Raw genomic sequence first — 19643 nt, 5'->3', positions numbered from 1 at the left:
CATAACTCATAAATCAACCCGGCTACATTACTGCTCAACCAGACTTCTTTCCACCCATGTACCCCACACACTTCGCCAGTCTTCCTAGCACCAACGGCTCCCGCTGTCTGGAAATGTCGAGCGTGACCATAGTATACCGAGGGTCAACCGTCTCAAATAAGTTATCGTAAACCCTTCGGGACATCTACATTCGTAAACATACATCGCTGCGTCGGCAAGCAAGCAAGCTCGCGCCAAAGACTTTCATAGCCAACGATCGGTTCCTTGCGGACCACTACTGACTGTCCTAATAGGCGACTCCTCATTTACATGTGTGTACCTAGGAACGCAGTACACAGACAAACCCGCCGCCAATGGTAATGCTCATCACAAGATCAGAAAATCCAAGCCGTTATTGTTCGCAAGCTTTCTCTCTCATTATTACTATCTAACTTTAATTACTATTCCTCATTCTACCTCAAATCCAGTAAAAGAATATACGGGTATCGAATCGTTGGATCATCCAGTGGTCCTTCGATCCCTTTATCGAATGTGATCGTTTTTATACAATGATCGGTCCCTTGACCGTGTGTTGGCCGTATCATGACCTGTTTCTCTTTTTTTCCATCTTTCCCGTGACGGGGAATCCAGTACCAATGCAACCGAGAGACGCCGCCCATATGCACATATGCTTACTCTGCATGAAGAATGTCTGAAACAAAGGAAAACCAAATAATGGTGGTAATGATAAAACCAGAAGCGATGCCACCGAATCTGACGATAGATTGACGACGATGACCGCATCGACGGATCCGCCATCTCAAGCAGTACTCCAATTCTGCCACTTGCACGCGCACCCTCCCGTCCCGCCATCCACAGGCCCCTGGACGTTCTGCGAGATGCCTCGCGCAGGATTGACAAGCGTGCCACCGAACCTCCGGTCCTCGAGCACGAAGCTCTTGTTCTCCTCCTTGTTCACGATCGTCCCGTCCTTCTCCATCTTGTAGCAATACACCATCTTCTTGTCCGCCCTCCCGCCGTGGCGGTCCAGCATCACCGTGACTGGATACGGGAACGTGCCCGGCCTGATGAGCGGATCCGTAGACTCGCCGCTGCCTGAGCGCAGCAGAGGCTTGGAAGCCTGGCTGCGTGTCCAGATCTGCACGAGGAACCGCGTCTGGGACCATGTGCAGCGCAGGGTGGCGGCGTCCTTGCGAGACCCGCCGTCCACGTCGGCCGGGTTGCCGCCGTTGGTGAAGTTCCGCGAGATGTCCTTCAGGAAGATGGAGCGGTCGTAGTAGACGAAGTAGCCGTAGTGTTCGTCAGGCTTGCCGCGGTTGAAGAGTCGGAGCGGTTGGTGCGAGGCGGTCGGGAAGAGATTTGCGGCTGCGGCGGTGCCGTCTGGGTCCAGTGAGGGATCGGGGATGCCGCTGGTGATGTTGGAGGCTGGGTCGCTGTCGGCGCGAAGAGCAAGGCGGCGTGACTGGGCTTTCTGAGAGTCCGGGTTCAGGAGAGTGACGAAGAAGGGAGTCTCCTCGCCCTCGAAGGGCTGCTGGTTCGCGTCCGTGGTGTTTCCAAGGAAATTGTAGTCTGCAGTGCTTGGAGGAGCTGGAACGGCTGAGGCCTCTGCCCTACTGTTTAAGAACCTTGATCGGACAAGGGCACCTGCTGATACAGGGTTGACGGCTCTACGGGCTGGAAGCGTCTTCGAGGGATCACGAACCGTGCCGTTTTCGAATGTGATTTCGATCTTGAGGTTCGGCTGGTCTGGCTTGTTGCGGCTGTCGGTCTTCTGATCATCCTTAGGGATAGCACAGCTCCAGATCGTGGACGTAGCTACACATCCCTTTTCAGCGTCCACAGCTTCGGGCTGAGATATCGTGGAGATTCCCGTAGGTATCGGTGGGTAGCCCGTCAGATTCATCCACTGCCCTGGCTGTAGCGGCGCAGCTTCTGGTGCATTATCCGAGTTGCCGTTACCGTTGCCGTTGTTGTTGTTATTATTGTTATTATTGTGGTTCGAGTTCCGGCCTACCACAACCACGATGATGGGAATGATGATGGCGAGAAGAATGAGGATGATGATGCAGCAGCAGCAGCCCAAACACAACTTCCGGCGTCGATTGCTCTTCTTCTCCGCTTTCGGGTCCTTGTCGCTGTCCGCTCGCTTCTTCCAGGGCAGCCACTCCATCAGGTTGAAGACCTTCCTATGCTTCTTCGGCTTCTGCTTCTTGAGTTTGACGTCCTCCGATACGGGCGTGCTCGATCGGCTGTTGTGGTTGTCAGAGGTATTGTGAGCACTATACGCAACGCGAGGTGGTGGCAGGAATTCCGGTGGTGGTTGTGATATAGGAGCAGGGCTGCTACGTTGTGTACCGACCATGCCGTAAATCTGCGGTGGTGGTGTATGCTGGGGCGATCGAGCTGGCGGTGGAGGTGGGAAATATGTAATGGTTTGTGTCGGTGCGTTGGACGATGCATTTGAATTTGATGACTCAAAGGCTGGAGCAATCGTCCGCTGTGAGTTGGCATTTGACGTCTCAACGCCTCCCTCGCGGGTCCTATCATGCATCTCGATGTGAATGGTGATGGGCGGTGGAGGTGGGAAAGCCTGGTACTGCTGCGGTGGCTCTTGGATCTGTCGGGCATTGAGAACGGTACCAATCGCCGCAGTGCCTATAACGGGAGACGCAGACATGGCGGACAGAGGCGAAGTCACATTCGTGTCATCGTGAGCAATTGCTTTCGATTGTTGTTGACGATCTTCATCACCAGACGTCTTGACTGGTTCGCTGGCATTGAAGGCCCTTTCGTTCGCTCTGGTCTGGTTGGTGGGTTGGAACGAATCAGACAAGCCTTTGTTGTTACCAACATCGCCAAACGACGACTTCTCGTTGCTATACTGGTTGGCGAGTGCTGTCGACAAAGCGATCGTCATGTTGAGCGATCTACCGTCATCAGACGGGCTCTTCTCTGTGGCCGACCAGATATACGTCGAAGGGGTCGATGGCGAATCTACCGCTCGGTTCATCTGCTGGGGCATCATGGGGATATCAGGCGTTTGGTCGGCATGTCGTCCGTTCTGTGTCCACGTCGAGTTTGCACGGGTGAATTCAAATGGCGTTGTGATGAAGTTCCACCATCCTTGCGATCTCCTGGGTGTCGGGACCACTGACGCAGTGTCGATAGACAGTGCGTGCGACCGCATCTCCTTCGAGCGGAGTGGGATCTCGTCTTCTTCGAAAACGGTAGCTGTGGAGGTTATCCGCTCCTTTGGCCTCACCGGAGACTCATCATCCTCGAAGGCAGTGCCTGCAGAGTCGAGTGTGTCGTGCCTGGGACGAGATGGAAACTGCTGGCCGTTCATCTGACTGGCATCATTGCCAGGCTTCCAGACTGCCGATTTCGAGACATCTGCTGGGATCGCTGGGACCGGTGGAACGTTCGACATCGTAGATGGGTTAAAGGTAGCTCGAGAGTAGACACTGGGGGTGTACTCCGACTCAGTGTCAGGTGACCACACCGACTTCATAGCAGCCGCAGGCGTGACGATGATGCTGGGTGTGACCAAGGTGGCATCACTTGCCGATCTCAGGCGAGTCGACTGGTATGGACTGAAGTCCGCGATGCTATCGGACGGGATGGAGATACCGATTGGAATGGGTCGGTCTGACGGCGAGATCTCAGTCCACGTCTGTTCGGCGGGTGCCAGAGCTTCCACACCCTTATGCTCGATGTCCTTATGAGCAACATCCTCGCGAGGCACTTCCGGCTGCGGCGTCCCCTTCATAATGCCCAGTCCCCTCATCCTCGTCGACGACCTCCCCAGCCCGAGGAAGTTGTGCTTCGACACTGAGCTACCCCTGCTGACAACATGGCTCTCCTGCGGGTACATCTGACGGGGCACCATCCCCTTGTGCCTCGTGAAGCTCGTGTCGATGGTAGGTTTCGCCGGCTTCCCCATGAGCCTCTCCTTCTTCTTCCACGACTTCACGCGGGCGACCCGGGCGGAGTATGATCGTGAGTTGCGTTTCGACATGGCCCTGCGAGCGGCGATCTGGGCGTCTCCTTCATATCTGACGTTCTCTAGCGTCGTCGTGTCGGACTGAGCGTAAGTGTTGTTGTTGTATGGTTGTGATTCGTGGTAGGCATCAGTGTGAGTTTGGCCAAACGAGCCAGCGTAGGCGTTGCTCATGGCTGCTGCAATCGCTTCTTCTTCTCTTTCTTTGTTCTCTCGATATTACTTGCAAATCTTCGCTCTTTCTACCCCAGTGGCTCTGAATGAAAGGAAAAAAGGAAAAAAGAACTTGAACGGGGGGAATCTTTTGAGATCTCGGGAGCACTCTGAATGTAATGTATGTAGGCCCTCATGAACAATGCATTGTTCTACGCAGGCGGCGACGTTGATTGGCTGTGGCTGAAACAATGACTGTCTGTGACGGTTTGTGTTTGTTCTATTGTTGCTGGGTTTGGAAACCCAAATGGGGCGAGCGACTATAATAACGGACGAATACAATAACAATAAGAAGAAACAAACCCCCTCTGAATAGCAAGGCAGCAAAACGATGCAGTAGTAAGTGAAGAAGAAGGAACGTGTGAGTGGAAGACAGAAGACGACGAAAAAGTCGGAAAAGACGAGTAGATACAAGTCGACAACACACGCGACTCCAAGTCCCCAACCATTCCACGACTTCTATTGACCCCAAACCTTGTATCTTGCTTGCATATAGCGCCGCCTTGTACGAGTCTGCAGCTCCAGCCTTTAATTTGCTAGAACCGCCCGGCCCAATTCAAACGCACTGTGTAGACAGACAGTCCTCTCACGGACGACAGGACCTACGAATGCTGTACGAAAGCGCCGCATCGCCCCGCTGATTGGTCGTCGACGCGTCCGGGAGAAAAGGTACCAAAGGTCGTAGCGGGCGCCATTGAGGCTCATAACCGCCCGTCGATTCGCTAGCCGTCCACATGTACGACATCCGAACTAGCAGACGTATTTGCCAGCGCCGACGAATGGAAGAGAAAAGCAAGTTGTGAGGGTACGTGCGGAGAGAATGTTGAAGCCTGAAGGGCTCCGTCCAACCAACGAAGAGGTCGTTAAGCGCCCGCCAAGCTTGCGTTCCTGAGCATGCCCTGCTGGACCGTTTCCGGGTCATGCGTTGCGAAGCTCCCCCATCCAATGGTTGTGGTTTGCGGAGGTCGATTCGCAGGGGAGGAGGAAGACGGGTGTGCGATCTGGCGCTCGGGGGGCAAAATGGGTGCAGGTGAGTGAGTGCAATCGTGGTCACATGGGTAATTGTACGTCGATGGCATGTTTGCCTCCGACGACGTGGTAGATATGCATGTATGTACGGGTCGGGGCGCGAACGGTTATGATGCTTGGGTTCCGTTTGGGGCATGTTGGGGTGGGGAGATGGGATAATTGAGGCGGTAAATGATGCATGAGGACGAGGGCGGTGGGTTTGCTGTCAGGACATGTTGGAAGTCCACAGGATATGTGCATTGAGGACTTTGGAAAGGGGCCTACAAGATTATAGCGAAGACTGACTCTGAAGGGGCAAGTCTACATCACTCTACACAGAAATGCTGAGAGCGCAAGGTGAAGAAGTTATACTGCACGAAGTAGTCGTTGCATGTCTCAACAATCGATCCAAGTTGTCCAGCAAGGAACCTCGATTTCATGTTCAATCGCACAGCATAATCATATCATATCTATTGGGCGTACAAAGAAACGCCGACTTCTGCTTTCTGCTCTCGCACCCCGGCCAGAGGAGGAAGAAGGAAGTGCGGCGGGCCATTCCTGCGACCACCTCCGCAGCGAGATAGGCATGCTATGGTGTAATCTTAAATGCCTTAATTTCTTGGGGCTATATAACATCAGCTCTGTGCCGTACGATGCGATAAACAATCAGCTATACACCTTCAGATTCAATGCAGGAATACGCTTTGACACGGTACAAGTGACTGTCAGGGCGGGCTTAACAGAACAACAACCTTTAGCGAACCACAAATTCTTTATACAGTGAAACGTCCAGACTACTCGTCCTGTGAACATTGGTTTGCAATGTCTGACTGGGTGCGTGTGGAGTAATTATCATCAAAGAAGGCAATCGTCCCTCGTCCCCCTTTCCTACACTGTGTATCCATTGGACCTTTCTTGTCTTAGAAATCTGTCCCCTCGCGACCGACTTTGTATATCTACAGCGGGACCAAGGCTGGTGTAGAAGCAGATTCGAGGTTCTGATTGGTAGGATAGTCGTCTCTTGCTTTCGGTTCCAGACCATGCTACAGAGTTGAATACGGGGAGGTACACATGATAGGCAGGGAGGGGACAGGACGCAAAGCCAACAGTTAAGACATGGTGCACGGGTGGCGAGAGGCACATGACAAGTTGGATCTCGCTTCGGTCTCTGTCTCAAATGGTAGTTGGCAAAGAGTAGCCATTTTACCGTGTTCAATCTTCAATTGATGATGAATGGAATATCTAGATAGGGGGTTAGGAATCAATGTGTAGGAGTTTTGGTACACTACGGCATTCTCTCTTGATTCTAGTGAGATAGCGGGCGGGCCCCTGCAGGTCTCGCGCGAGGCGTCCGCCGCTACTATCTGATTCCCATTGCGCCCATCTGACCTGTTCCTCGAGGCTGGCCTCGTCATTGGCTCTATACAGCTGGGGACCTTGATCGAAATGTAATCTCTGTATGGAGTAGGATTGCAATTGTAATTTGTGTGTATGACTGTGGGTGGGCATCCGCGCGCAGGGTAAGCAGCTGAGGGAGAGTGGCACGAGTCAAGACCCTGTATGCGAAAGGGAGCGGATAATCATTACTTGCAGGATTGGTTTGTATAAAAGGTTAGAAGAAGATACTGTGTTAAGAAGATAAAAAACGAATGAAAAGGAAATCGGAGGGATGGTATTGGCTCAAGAAGATATCAAGAATCAATCGGATGTCGTTGTCCCTAGCCATTCGTATCGGAGATGCTAGATACAAGTAGTTAACTAGGGGAGGAGAAGAAGATGGCGAATGAACTATTAACGACTCCGTACTTAATAAGATCCTTTTTAGATTTCCTAATCGCGTTCGCCAAGATGCTCGGTTGGGTCAAAAAAGTTCAATCCAGTATGGACACGGTAGTGATAATTTCAATCGCCAGTCCTAATTGTGATGGTCGAAGGAGAAGATCCTCCCCCCCTTCCCTTCCCTTTTGCCCTTCAAAGATGGAAAACCTCCTGAGTCCTGCTTGAAATTTGATCTACCTACACATCTACCATTTTCAACAACGGGGCCACGGAGTTCCAAGACTTCAAGCAAAAAATCGCCGTCTACGGTCTCCCTCGCTGACGGTGCGGACACCCGCAGTCAGTAAGCTACTTGTTACTCTACAAAAGTGCAGTGTATGGTCCCGCATTTATTCTCCGTAACTTTCTACGTTCCACCAGCTACTCCCTCGAATTCTCCTTTCCGCCTCAGTGCAACCTTCACGCCGCCGCCCTCGCTCGACGAGTTTCAATCGCATCACCCTTTCCCCGGCCAGCTGGCCTTTTTTAATCGCAGCACTCAGTCCGCCGTCGAGAAGCCTTGCTTGGGTCTGCGGTGCGACTGAGATATACATATTGAAGGCTCAATTCCTTGCACGCCCGCCGCTCTCCTTCCCCCAATCCAGCCCTGTCGTTTTCCTTGGCATCCATCACAAGCCACGCCCTTGACACGAGTCTCCAGACGAACCCCCTTCATTCCTTTCTCTATCAGAATAAACCTCCGTCACCCTGGCTTCACCGGCTTCTTTCACCGCCACCGCTGGCCATCGTCGGAGGCGATCGTCCGCCGCGAGAAACGTACCTCCTTCTCTCAATCTCCCCGATAACACCAATTCGCGATCTCGATTCGGAACCACCAGCGGCGTAGCTGGCGGCAGTTTGGGGGAGGGTCTCGCTACTATTCCAGGCACACCAGGCCTATCTACAATACCAGGCACTCCGGGCATTCAGAACGACATGTCTCGAACACCATCTCCCCGACCTGGCGGTTGGTCGAGTCCCGGCCTCAGCACCCCGTACGATTCGAGCGGACGGGCGAGTCCCTACGGCAATGGGGGAGCACACAACGTAACTTGGGCCTCAGCCCAGGCGAGGAGCGCAGAAGTGAAGGGATACGCCGCATTCACACCCCGGAACCAGGGCTTCTTTGGAAAGCACTTCCGGAAAATTTCTACCAGCTTGCCCTTCAGCCATAGCGCCGAGAAGGAGAAGATGAGCCGGGGGCACCACAAAGGACACCCGGCATTGCAGATTCTGAACAGGATCGGACGGAACCTGTGGCGTCTGAGACGCTCAGTTGGATTGGTGCTGCTGGTAGTGGTCAGCATAATACTTTTCTATGTTACACGTAAGTTCATCGCCGCCCAGCAATTGCAGATTTCGAGTCTGTTGCTGACCCCTCCGTGATAGCTTTGCATCGCATATTTAGGAGATCATCCATCTTCGGCGGCGGAAACAAATTCGTAATCATCCTCGCCGCCAATCAGGGTGGTGGTGTGATGGAGTGGAAGGGACCCCGAGAGTGGGCAATTGAGAGAGACAGTGTGAAGAACAAGAAGAAGTACACTCAGCGATGGGGATATGATTTGGAGATTGTTGATATGAGCACGAAGAAGCGCTATGCTCACGAGTGGAGGGAGAGCTGGGAGAAGGTGGACACTATCAAGAATGCCATGCGCAAGTACCCGCATGCCGAATGGTTCGTATTGCGCCAACTCACATCCAATTGCCCCTACTAACCAATGCATAGGTTCTGGTGGTTGGATACGAACACCTTCATCATGGAGCCCGGATACTCCCTGCAAAAGCACATCTTCAATAATCTGAAGGACATCACGTACCGGGACATCAACCACTACAACCCTCTCAACATCTCTCACCCCCCGACGGACCCATACCTGGACCCAGAGAGCCTCTCTCCCGTTGGTGATGGACGAAGCGACTCTATAAATTTGATCGTGCCACAAGACTGCGGCGGCTTCAACCTGGGCTCTTTCTTCGTTCGCCGGAGCATCTGGACGGATCGTCTACTAGACATCTGGTGGGATCCCGTTGGCTATGAACAAAAGCACATGGAATGGGAGCACAAGGAACAAGATGCATTGGAGTACATGTACACCAACCAGCCATGGATTCGATCCCACGTCGCATTCATCCACCAGCGCAAGGTCAACAGCTTCCCTCCAGGAGCTTGCGGAGACAAAGGAGACGACCCGAAGATCCACTACCAGGAACGAGACCGCGACTTCCTCGTCAACATGGCTGGATGTGAGTGGGGACGTGACTGCTGGGCCGAGATGTACAACTATCGTCAATTGAGCAACAGGCTCAACCGAAACCCCTGGGAGAAGTTCAAAGACGGGATCAGTGATTCATTCAAAGCAATGAAGAGCAAGAAGAAGGAAAAGGAAAAGAAGAAGGAGAAGGAGAACAAGGATGGAAAGGGCAAGGGCGAAAAGAATGAGAAGAGGAATAAGAAGTGGTAACGCTGTTGCGGACAGCCACCTCGCCTCGTCACGACATTTTCTTTCCCCACCATGAGATGACCCTTTCAGTATTTGTCAGTCGCCCATTCGATCGCCTCGAGGGTTTTCATTCCAAACATTGTTTTTCCAATACCCAACGGCACCGGTCCAGGACGAACCTTTTCCCTTAATGCTTTCCAGCACGGATGCCTGTATCATATCTGACGCACTCGACCTACGTGGGAGGCGCATGTTGTTTTGTTTTCGCTCCGCCCGCATTTGGGACCAGTCAGCTTGTTGTACGTGGGATACTTTGGCTATCCTTCTTCTGTCAACCTTTCTCTCTTCATTTCCTCTTGCTCTTCTCCATCGTTGTCGTCTTCTCGAATCCAGTTTTGGGGTACATGGCAAGTTTTTTCTGCATTTTTCCCAACCTTTTCCCCAATTCCATCCAAATGGTATGGTACGGTGTGGTTGTCGGTAGTTCCCACGGTCAGTCGGCAGAGGAGAGAATTGCTAGACTGTGTTTTGTCAGGGGGATTGCTTTTTTTTATTTTCCAGATCTTTGGCATTACATCATCTTACGAGAAGCAATAATGTTCAAAGTAAAGAGGGTATTGTTGCATCTTGGCGTTGGAGTTGTTTGATTGATTGTTTGTTCGTTTGTGCTCGCCACCTCAATACGTCCCATGAAGTAGAAGACGGAAAAGAGTGATGGCCCAAGGAGCGGGAGAACTTTCTGTCATGGGACGATGGATGGAAATTGGAGATGCTTTTTCTGTTTTTATCTATCCACCCTATCTATCTTCCTTCTTTTCTTTTCCTCCCGCTGGAGAGAGAGGTGTTGTTTTACACGGCCTTTTCCGATCTGTAGAAGCTATAGAGAAACTCACTCCCCCCAAATAATCGCTACTAAAGTATGAATCCTATTATTCTTTTTTCTTGGTTTAGAAAGTGTTTCCCGAGACCCGAGATGGATTCCCGTGCATGTTCCTTTTGACTACCTAGGTAGGTAGCTAGCATTTAGTATCGAGATGGTGCAATATATGCTCCGTCTTACTCACATGCATACTAGCTAGTTTGGGTAGTTCTCAGATCCGCTAATCTACGGTGAAGTGCATAGGTGTGGTCCGTCGGTCAGTCATACCGAATACGTGACTGACGACTGTGTACTTTTAAAACAACTACCAGCACAACTTGGAGCCCATATCTCTTAATATGAAAACAATAAATGTACAAGTCGAATAGACTCAAAGAAAACCGATCTGAGAAAATAAGGAGGAGGGATACTTAGCTGCTGAACGACTTCACGTCATTGGGTAGATCTGTGGTGGCGTGGCGTGGCAGGTGAGCAATGCAGATGAGCAGGTGGACACTCGGATGCATGATTGGTGGGTGGGTGGAGTGTATGAGGGGGAGGGGACACGGGGCTTTTTGCTTCAAAGGGACTTGTGACTTGTGACTTGTGAGTACGAGGAGTCAATCATCTAGGCTGTCGTGGAATAATGGAAGTTGAATGTGGATGGTCTTTAATATCAAGAGGATTCGAGGGGGTGGAAGGTTGATGAGACTACACGACACTACAGGATAGGAAATCATATCACATATAGCATACAGTGTATAGTGTACAACAGGAAGTACATAGTTACATGTTCCATTATCATTATCTACAGAATACTGATATACTACTGTAGAGTCTCTTATACTGTATGTAACTGCATGTCTCGGTACATGGTTACCTACGAGTACACTCAACCAACGTCACGAAGTCCCGTGCCCTTATACGTTAGGTACATTCATACATACATCATCACCATCACCAGGGCAAAGTCATCATTGACTGCGCCTGACACCTACTACTTTCTTACTCCTTACCTTTCCTCCACATTGTCTCACCATTACTACGAGTATCAGTTAGCCTTATTCCAATCTATCCTCACTCTCTCTCCCTTCCGGCCTTCCATTTCATCTTTGTCCTTTCTCCCTTTCCTTCCTCGTCTTGCTCCTCTTATTGTTCGGACATCTTCCTTACTGGATCCTCTTCGCCCACCACCCCACGTCCGTCCCGAATAGTTAATAGTACGAGTATCTACCCACTTGTACCAAGAAAGCGTCACACCTGAGGAGGAGATGCAAGTATAGGTACCTAACAAGTAGGTAGTCAGTCGTAGCGCGCTGCCCGACCGCCACATGTCACTCACTGTGGTTGACTGTAGACTAAGCCTTGATTCGCGGCCGTGCGTGGCCCTCCTCCCCCCGACGCATCCAGCCCCAGCCAACTTCCCGCACGCCAGCCTTAAGTTGGCAGTCCATCCAGGTTATCCACCCCGTGTATCCACCTGTGACCTCCCGATATACCGTCGTCACTGTATCACTATCACTCCATATCAGTATACCATAGTCGTCTACATCTTAAACACTCCCTAATCTTGGAGGCGCAAACATCGCTTACTCTCTCAAAGAGTTTCATACATACTTGCGACGACTCTCTCCACGGTTCAGCTACCAACGGACACAGACACCCCTTTGATACCCCACCGCTATCATCACTCCCTAATCCAAAGCACTCCAAACAAAGAACCGAAGTCGGACCTCCACTTGACCTCTTTATCTCCATCATTCCAGTGACCATAACCGCTCAGGCAGACTGTGAACGCTTGTTATAGTTTTATAGACACCGCTTCTCTCGTTCACCACTTCGACAACTCCTGCCGTGTCAACAGCGACATAGAAACGCGATGCAACCCCAGGACTCTTTCCCGGTCCCGCCGACTGACCAGAGCAGGAACATGGACGACGACGCTCGATCACCCAACTCCGCCATGCAGCAGACATCCCCTAACTCTACCTCAAGACGTCAACACTCGGAAGGTATGTATCTTCTCAATATATATCATATCACAAATTATACTTGTCTTCGGAATGCCTTCTGCCTGATCACATACGTCACCCGTTCTGTGTCTGTTGTTCTTCGATATCATCAACCATACTAACGTATTATATCATGTTCCAATAGAGTCATGGATCGAAATAGGCTCAAGACCCTCCTCGTCCTCGCTTTCCTCCGCAAACGAAGAGATCATCACCACAGGATTAAGGGTCCAGCACGATTCAAACCAGCACAGACGGAGGCGGCGCACCCAGGCTGCAGGTCAGTTCGTGGTAGGCACCGGCTACCGTGCTACAAACACTGGCGGCGCCAGCAGTCAGGAGGAATACGACGAGAGTGAAAGCGAGTCGGACCGGGTAATGACATCTTCCACGGAGGGTATCGGGCCCTCGCCTCTGCAGAATGAAGTACGTCGTCCATCTCGAAGCCCATACTCAGTCGCGTCTTCCGAAACCATGTCCGAGCGAGAGGATGAGGACGACGACGAGAATGCCACGGCCGTGAACTATCCTAGATCAACCAGGAGACAGTTTGCTCCCCGACCCAACGCCTTCTCACACCCCGCGTCGGTGCCAGCCGTTCGCGAGGATTCCGGGACAACATATGCCCCACGAAGGCCGTCTGCTCGACCGTCTTCGCAACGTCACTCCTACCCCCAACACTCTCCCTTCAACGCCGTGTCTCCACATTACATGCCAGAGCACGACGAGGCACTGCGAGCCAGCCTGTCGACCCTCCTTTCTGCTGCTGCAGCTGTGCGGGGCCTGCCCAAGCCAGGCCAGTCACGAACCGCCACGACCAACCAATCCACCCGCGTAGACCCCACCTCCTTACGACTTGTGCCAGAGTCGGTAGCACTGGGGGGAGGAGTCACAGAAGAAGCGAGCAGTCATCGCGATTCCCCCTGTTCCTCTCCATCAGCGCCGTCCCCACGAACCATCAGCTCCAGTCCCTCCGACAACCCGAAACGCAAGGCCAGTCCCCCACCGCCAGCAAGAAGCAGCAGCAAGGACCGTCGAGCTACCAAGAAGGTCCGGAAGGCAGGCCCTATGGTCGAGGAGATCAGTCCCACGCTGCTCACCTGGGTCGTGAGCGCTGGCGTCGTGGTTCTCGTGAGTGCCCTGAGCTTCTCAGCCGGGTACGTCGTCGGCAAAGAGACGGGCCACGCGGAGGCCATGGGACAGCTGGGCGCTGCTGGCGGCGAGGCGGGGAGGTGTGGGAAAGAGGCTGCTTCGGGTCTCGGAAAGGCCGGTATGGGACTCAGGAGGTTCAGGTGGAGCGGCGGCAGCGGAGTCCGGGTATGAAGTTATACTTCGCCCATCTGCTTCCGAAGCGTCGTCACGCATATGCGAGGTTCCGGTAGACGTGTTACGATGGGAGGGAAGGGAAGCAGCTACCCGCATCCGATGCACGATGCTTGCTTACGACCACATACAACAACATGGGCAATGACTCTATGAATAGACCTCGTCTTCGAGAACCCTGCTTCACTAATCTTTTTGTTTTCATGCTTCAGCAAAGAGAAAGGAGTTTTTTCTTCCTGCATTGAGTTTTTTTCGCAGCGGAGGTTTGTGGTCCTTTTTTTCTTCCTTACACAGTACGGGCGGGCATAACGGGCGGCGTTTCGGACAAACACACACACCTTGTTTTTGAAACCACGATATTTCATCGTTCGCTTTTTTCCGATAGCATGCTTGCATACGACCTACCTGTATAAAGCCTTTCTTCCCGTTTCTTACCTTAGAAGGGAGGGATCGTGGGGTGGGATGGTGGGTGGGATTGAATATACAACAAACTTGATATACGTTTTCTGCCACTTGGTTGGTGATGTTTATTATGTTTTGTTGATCTGTGTGAGTGATGAATAAGAGTGTATGGGTATATATATGCGTGACAGATGGATGGGATACCCAGTGCAAGAAATGTGTTCCAAGTCGTCGGGGTTCGAGGGGTGTGAATTGATTTAGATCGCAGATGTCCGATGAAAGGGGATATATGAGAATGCGGTAATCGGAGTGATGTGACCCTATGATGGCATACCGTGTTCATGATACGAGTGAGTCGTGATACATTCGCATCACTACCCGTCGTCTACAGCTTTGTAGTATTCTGTCGTGCGCAGTGTATGTGTTGGTGAATATACCAACATACTTTTACACGAAATATAATGGTAACAGTCTACGCAATTTCTCATTTTGTAAAGCTTCTTACTCTGGATTTGATGAAAAACCTGGTTTCGTTTTGGACGAAGTACGTTGTTATATGGCCATAACTTGAGTTACTGTTCAAGTATATTTGTTTATGTTCGACGGGAGGATTTCAAGGGAGGATAATGGGTGTATTTTGAGATAATGGGATTTTATTTTATTTTTATTATTCAGAGTTAATCTTTTTGTTTGCGTAAAGAGGGGGGGTAATCAATGTGTTGAAAGTATGTGAAGCTTTTGCATTCGTTCATGTTATGTTGTTTTCTCTATCATCACCATCACCTTAGGACTCACTACTAGATTTACGTGAATCAGAATGTCAGTGCAAGATACGACCTACAAATGATCATGACTAACATTCAAAATCCCGTTATTGTTAAAGACAATAAATAGACTCTTAGTTTTCCTTTTGGCGTGGGACGGTCTGATGGGATCCTCTATGACGGTCATGATTCCATAGAGTCGGTACCCCACACTACGTCATGTTTGCGCATGTGAATTAATTTGCCCATTTCGTTTTCTACGTACCTCAAAACATAAACGTTTAGTATCTACCTCAATTCGAAATTGAAAACTCATCCTATGATTATAGCCTTTACCGTCATAGAAAAAGACTCCGAGATTGTTAGGTCACATTTTGCGGAGACTTGATAGAAGAGAGACATCATCTAACTACCATTGCACGACCGAGAACATCCCTAGAAGTATAAGAATACTACAACCTACACATCCTCCCACGGGAACCTCGAATCCACCAGAACGACACGAAACCACACACAATCACACGCAAAATGTCCGACCTCAACCCCACCGCGCCCTCCCAACCAACCCTCAACCAAGCCTACACAACCCCCAGCAACCCCGTCTCCAAAACCGCCTCCGAATCCCACACCGCATCGTCCCACCCTCCCTCCGGCCACGCAATCGACCAGCGCATCCCCCCAACGCAGTCCTCCTCCACAGACGACGCGACGCCCTCGTCGCTGGGCCGGGGCGTCCGCGGCGCGGGACCGGGCGAGGAGGCGAAGGGCCTGAGCGACGAGGACGTCGGCAGGCATCGCGAGCTGGATGGGGAGCAGATGGCGGCACCGGGGGAGGGCAGGGTCGCGGATGCGGTTGCGGGACGAGGCGGGCTGGGGGGGAACTTGGGGGGAGGGGGCGAGCAGCCGGATTTTGTGGCGGACCTTGATCGGTGAGTTATACCCTACGTTCACCCTCTCTTGGGTTTTAGGTTGTTGATGGAGGGGTTTGTGTATTGGTGAGTGGGAGAGAGTGAATTCTTTACTGACGCCTTTGGTTTGTAGGAAGAAAGCTGAGCAGGCGGAGGCGAGGGAGGCTATCAAGCAGCAGAGGGCGCGGGGCGCAGTGGACGGCGGTGATTTGGGACAGCAGGGAGGGCCTGCGAATCCGGTCCCGTAGGATGGGTATCATAGTACGGGATCCTCTTGAATGAAGGGGAGATGGGAGGGATTGCTTTTGGCGACCCGTCGTCTAGACATCGAAGCTATCAGTGATGGGATGCGGTAGGGACTTTCCTATACCAATATATGTAAATTATACACCATTGAAACCAATATCATGAACGCTATTCCGAATGCGAGATTCCATTGTTGAGTGTTCGTGCCTCAAGAGGTGTGGATGATTATATACTTCCTGGTCCTTTTCCACAAAGTGGGGATATAAAGAGGATGATCACCAGGTAAAAACGCCAACGCTATGCTCAAACTTCAAAAACCACAAAAAGAGGAACACGGCCAGTTCCATGTGTTCACTAATCTTCCATCCTCACGTCTTCGGAGTCCTTCCTGGCGTTCGCTTGGTCCTGCTTTTCTTGCAGCTCTTTGGCTGTCTTGGCTGATCTTTCTCGCGTCTTCAGACACCACTCTTGGATGGAGTCGGCTGGTCCGCCTTCTACTTTGATGGGCTTGGGGTCTGCTGAATGCCCTAGCACGGTGCCCTGGAAACGGGATTCGACTCCAGTCTTACTGTGTTTCTTCATCAGAGCTATATGATTATGATCAGCCTGTGTTCAGCCCTCCCATCCAAGCAGGACAAACTCACTGTTCAAGTAGTCCTCCAACTCCTCGGCATCCAGTGTTTCTGTAGCCGTCGGAGGAGCCTTCAGAGTGCCTGCAATTCGGCTGATCTCCTTATTGTAATCACCCTTTACCCAGTCGATAAAGTCCGCAATGTCGGCCGTGTCCTCAGCGTCTCTCCGCTTGATTTCCTTCGCACGCGCGCCGGTCTCGTCGTCGTAGTCCTCCAAGGGTTTGCGAAGGATCTCTCTCCATAGCTCTTCTGCCCCCGTCAAGGTCGGCACGAGGACGCCACAGTCCTGCATCGCCATGCGAACATCCGTGACATCTGGCGTGTGGTCGTTATGGTTCGAATACGCATTGTACGCGGACCGGGAGGCGAGAAGGAAAAGGTAGCGCGCTGTCAGGTCGACGACCGTGTCGATAACTGAGGGCTTCGCACTGTGGAAGCCTGCGGCGCGCAGGATGTGGAGTACCGCAGGCCGTAACAGCGTGGTGAAGAGCTCGTTTGCGGAGGCGGACATGCTGGCGGCTAGTCTCCTGGGTTGGCGGGCAGAGGTCCTGGTGTACGCTTGCTTGTTATGTCGGTAGATAGCAGCGCATCGTGCGATTGCAGTGTGGACGTCTCGATCGTGGAGAACTGTGTATGACAATCCTATGCACCGGAGCTTGGACGTTAGGATCAATTCACGCGCCAGTGCCAAGACCACGTCCGAGCTTTGAGCCTCATCCCCCCAACGTCCAAGGTGATTTGCCTTTTATCGACGACCTTCACTTTCACGGGCCTCGCCCACCATTCGACCCGTTCGTCCGATGATACCCTCACCTGCGCCTCTCGAGTCGTCGCGCTCGCCAAATCTATCTATACAACAAACTTCGAATTCAAGATGAAGCTTAAACTCACAACGAAACCTCAAGGCGCGCCAGAGGGCGCACCCTCAGCAGCGTCACCTGCGAACGAAGCCCCCGGAGCAGTTCCCACGCCTGCAAGTGCTACAGGACCGAAGCTGAAGTTCAAGTTCGGCTCACAAGCATCCGCTTCGGCAGCACCACCAGCGGTCCCATCCACAGATGCGCCATCTACAGAGGCTCCCAAGCCGAAGCGCAAGTACACGAAGAAGCCGAAACTGGACGAGAATGGGAACGTGATACCGCCTGCGCCGAAAGCGGCGCCGAAGCCCAAGAAGCGTCCGCTCGAGGAGGGAGACCGAGAGACATCGCCCGTCGCGAAGCGCAAACCTAAGCCAACGGCGAAGAGCCTGGAGATGGCCCTCATAGACGACGAGCTGGAGGAGGAGCTCCAGGCTCCAGCGCCTGCGCCTGCACCCGCGCCAAAGAAGATCGCACCCCCTGTTCGTGCTGGCTCGACGATCAAGCTCAAGATGAAGGGGGGCCAACCCACGATCCAGAAGTCAAATACTACATTGATCAAACTCAAAGGCGCGCACGGGAAACCGCCGTATAGACCCCCCGGTGTTGGTTATGACAGCGAGGCGGACGAAGCAGAGGAAGATCCGGCTATAGAATCACAGTTCGTACTGCGCATGCAACCTGGACCCGACTGCGACCTCCTCAGAAAGGCGATCGAGGAGAAGACGATTGGCAAGAGTGTGTCTCACGGTGGACCGGGCGTACAGTTCAGGTTCTTCGACAGAGAAGGGCGACGCGCTACCGTCTTGATACAGGGGCGACTTTACGCAGCGTGTATGGTAGACCTACCTTGCGTGGTGGAATCCATGAAGAGCTGGAATAAGAAGGACTGGGTTAAGACAGCCGACGTGTGCCAAATGCTGCTCGTCTTGGGGCGTGTTACGAGTGAAGAAGAGGCTAAGAAGTTTGACATACCTCGCGACATCAATACCTCGTCTCATCAATACCCACATGGCTTGACACCGCCAATGCACCATGTTCGCAGGCGCCGTTTCCGCCCACGAGTCAGTTATCATCGAATTGAACAAGTTGAAGCTGAGGTAAATGCCCTGCTGGAAACGGACCGCAAGGTCAGCCAAGGAGGCGGACGAGCAGAATTCCAAGTCATCGATGCTGATAAGGCTGACTCCTCGGAGGACGAATCGTCAGACGAGGATGCGGAGGGTGAAGATGATGATATGGTCGATGCACCCGAATATGTCGTGGAGACACCTGGCGGCGAAGAGCTCGAGGTGGATAATGCCCACTTGGAGCAGATGCTGGCAGCAGGCTTCGAAGAGGAAGACGACGAAATGAGTGGCCTATTTGGTGGTGATGGAGGCGCGGGAGGTGAAGTCGAAGTAGACATAGGGACGCCTGCGACTGCCCACGACGTTGCCATGCACGCCCTTGGAGACCATGCCATACCTACGGTCGAGTCCAGTGCTCCGAGTCCGAATGCAGCGACCTCTGGAGATGATGACGATGACGACGATGATGATGACGAGGGAGACACTGGTGATGACGGTGAAGTCGATGCGGAAGCAGCCGCCGAGCTCGCTGGTCGTGAGACACAACTGGCCGAGATCCAGGAACTGGAACAGGAAATCGAGACCGCTCAATCCCAGTACAGCACGATCAACAACGTGCTTTACAAGCAGAGACTGAAGACCAAGATCGACAGGCTGCGGACGGATCTCAACCTCAAGAAAGCTGCGCTGGGTATCGAGGACGATGGGGATTAACAACTTGCGTGAAGTAATATTGGTTTACTTCACCCAAAAAGGCGTTCTACAGGTCAATTATTTCTACGTGATTCATCGTCAACATGGCGGATGTCATCAGCATTTGCAGGAGTTCCCGGATGGCATAGACTGGTTCTTATTGCGACCCCTATCCGTCGTATACATCAGTAGTACTTTCGTAGCATTTTAATCCAAGCCACTGATAATCATTCATTATTTACAACATACGTGCATTCATGAAGGAACACACGGCTTTGAACAACTTAAACAAGTTGCCTCTTGATGTGTGGTGGCTGTCCCGCGGGGAGAAAATGAATGACTGGCGAATGACCTCATTAGTTTTAGTACTCAATGCTTTATCATAAATATGGAC

General features: G+C 52.1%; 7 protein-coding genes across 7 annotated transcripts; 4 read left to right on the top strand and 3 right to left on the bottom strand.

The window, feature by feature from the left end:
- Positions 1-326: 326 nt before the first annotated feature.
- On the bottom strand, positions 327-4486 carry BU24DRAFT_232886 (uncharacterized protein). The gene has a single exon (XM_033522201.1). The coding sequence runs from the start codon at positions 4172-4174 to the stop codon at positions 800-802; it is 3375 nt and encodes a 1124-aa protein (XP_033381576.1). The 5' UTR covers positions 4175-4486; the 3' UTR covers positions 327-799.
- BU24DRAFT_232885 (uncharacterized protein) lies at positions 4487-5470 on the bottom strand. Its single transcript, XM_033522200.1, has one exon. The coding sequence runs from the start codon at positions 5376-5378 to the stop codon at positions 4800-4802; it is 579 nt and encodes a 192-aa protein (XP_033381575.1). The 5' UTR covers positions 5379-5470; the 3' UTR covers positions 4487-4799.
- A 2274-nt stretch (positions 5471-7744) lies between these two features.
- Positions 7745-9504, top strand: BU24DRAFT_350174 (glycosyltransferase family 34 protein; the record flags this gene model as incomplete). Its single annotated transcript, XM_033523631.1, has 3 exons — positions 7745-8366; positions 8429-8717; positions 8769-9504. Coding segments are annotated over 3 exons (1647 nt in total), but the record flags the coding sequence as incomplete, so codon positions are not given.
- A 2801-nt stretch (positions 9505-12305) lies between these two features.
- Positions 12306-13677, top strand: BU24DRAFT_434347 (uncharacterized protein; the record flags this gene model as incomplete). The annotated part of the gene is made up of 2 exons (XM_033530021.1): positions 12306-12354; positions 12500-13677. 2 exons carry the CDS (start codon positions 12306-12308, stop codon positions 13675-13677), a joined length of 1227 nt encoding a protein of 408 aa, XP_033381573.1.
- A 1361-nt stretch (positions 13678-15038) lies between these two features.
- On the top strand, positions 15039-15999 carry BU24DRAFT_452178 (uncharacterized protein; the record flags this gene model as incomplete). The annotated part of the gene is made up of 3 exons (XM_033531172.1): positions 15039-15772; positions 15812-15838; positions 15885-15999. Exons 1-3 carry the CDS (start codon positions 15372-15374, stop codon positions 15997-15999), a joined length of 543 nt encoding a protein of 180 aa, XP_033381572.1. The 5' UTR covers positions 15039-15371.
- A 64-nt stretch (positions 16000-16063) lies between these two features.
- Positions 16064-17321, bottom strand: BU24DRAFT_232775 (uncharacterized protein). The gene is made up of 2 exons (XM_033522199.1): positions 16642-17321; positions 16064-16584 (listed from the first exon to the last, which is right to left on the bottom strand). The coding sequence occupies exons 1-2, from the start codon at positions 17138-17140 to the stop codon at positions 16352-16354; spliced, it is 732 nt and encodes a 243-aa protein (XP_033381571.1). The 5' UTR covers positions 17141-17321; the 3' UTR covers positions 16064-16351.
- On the top strand, positions 17322-19542 carry BU24DRAFT_232774 (uncharacterized protein). The gene has a single exon (XM_033522198.1). It carries the CDS (start codon positions 17504-17506, stop codon positions 19268-19270), a length of 1767 nt encoding a protein of 588 aa, XP_033381570.1. The 5' UTR covers positions 17322-17503; the 3' UTR covers positions 19271-19542.
- Positions 19543-19643: the final 101 nt, after the last annotated feature.

The sequence above is a fragment of the Aaosphaeria arxii genome (assembly GCF_010015735.1).
Source record: "Aaosphaeria arxii CBS 175.79 unplaced genomic scaffold BU24scaffold_6, whole genome shotgun sequence".
Taxonomy (NCBI): domain Eukaryota; kingdom Fungi; phylum Ascomycota; class Dothideomycetes; order Pleosporales; genus Aaosphaeria; species Aaosphaeria arxii.
This window is presented reverse-complemented; position numbering and strand designations above follow the sequence as displayed.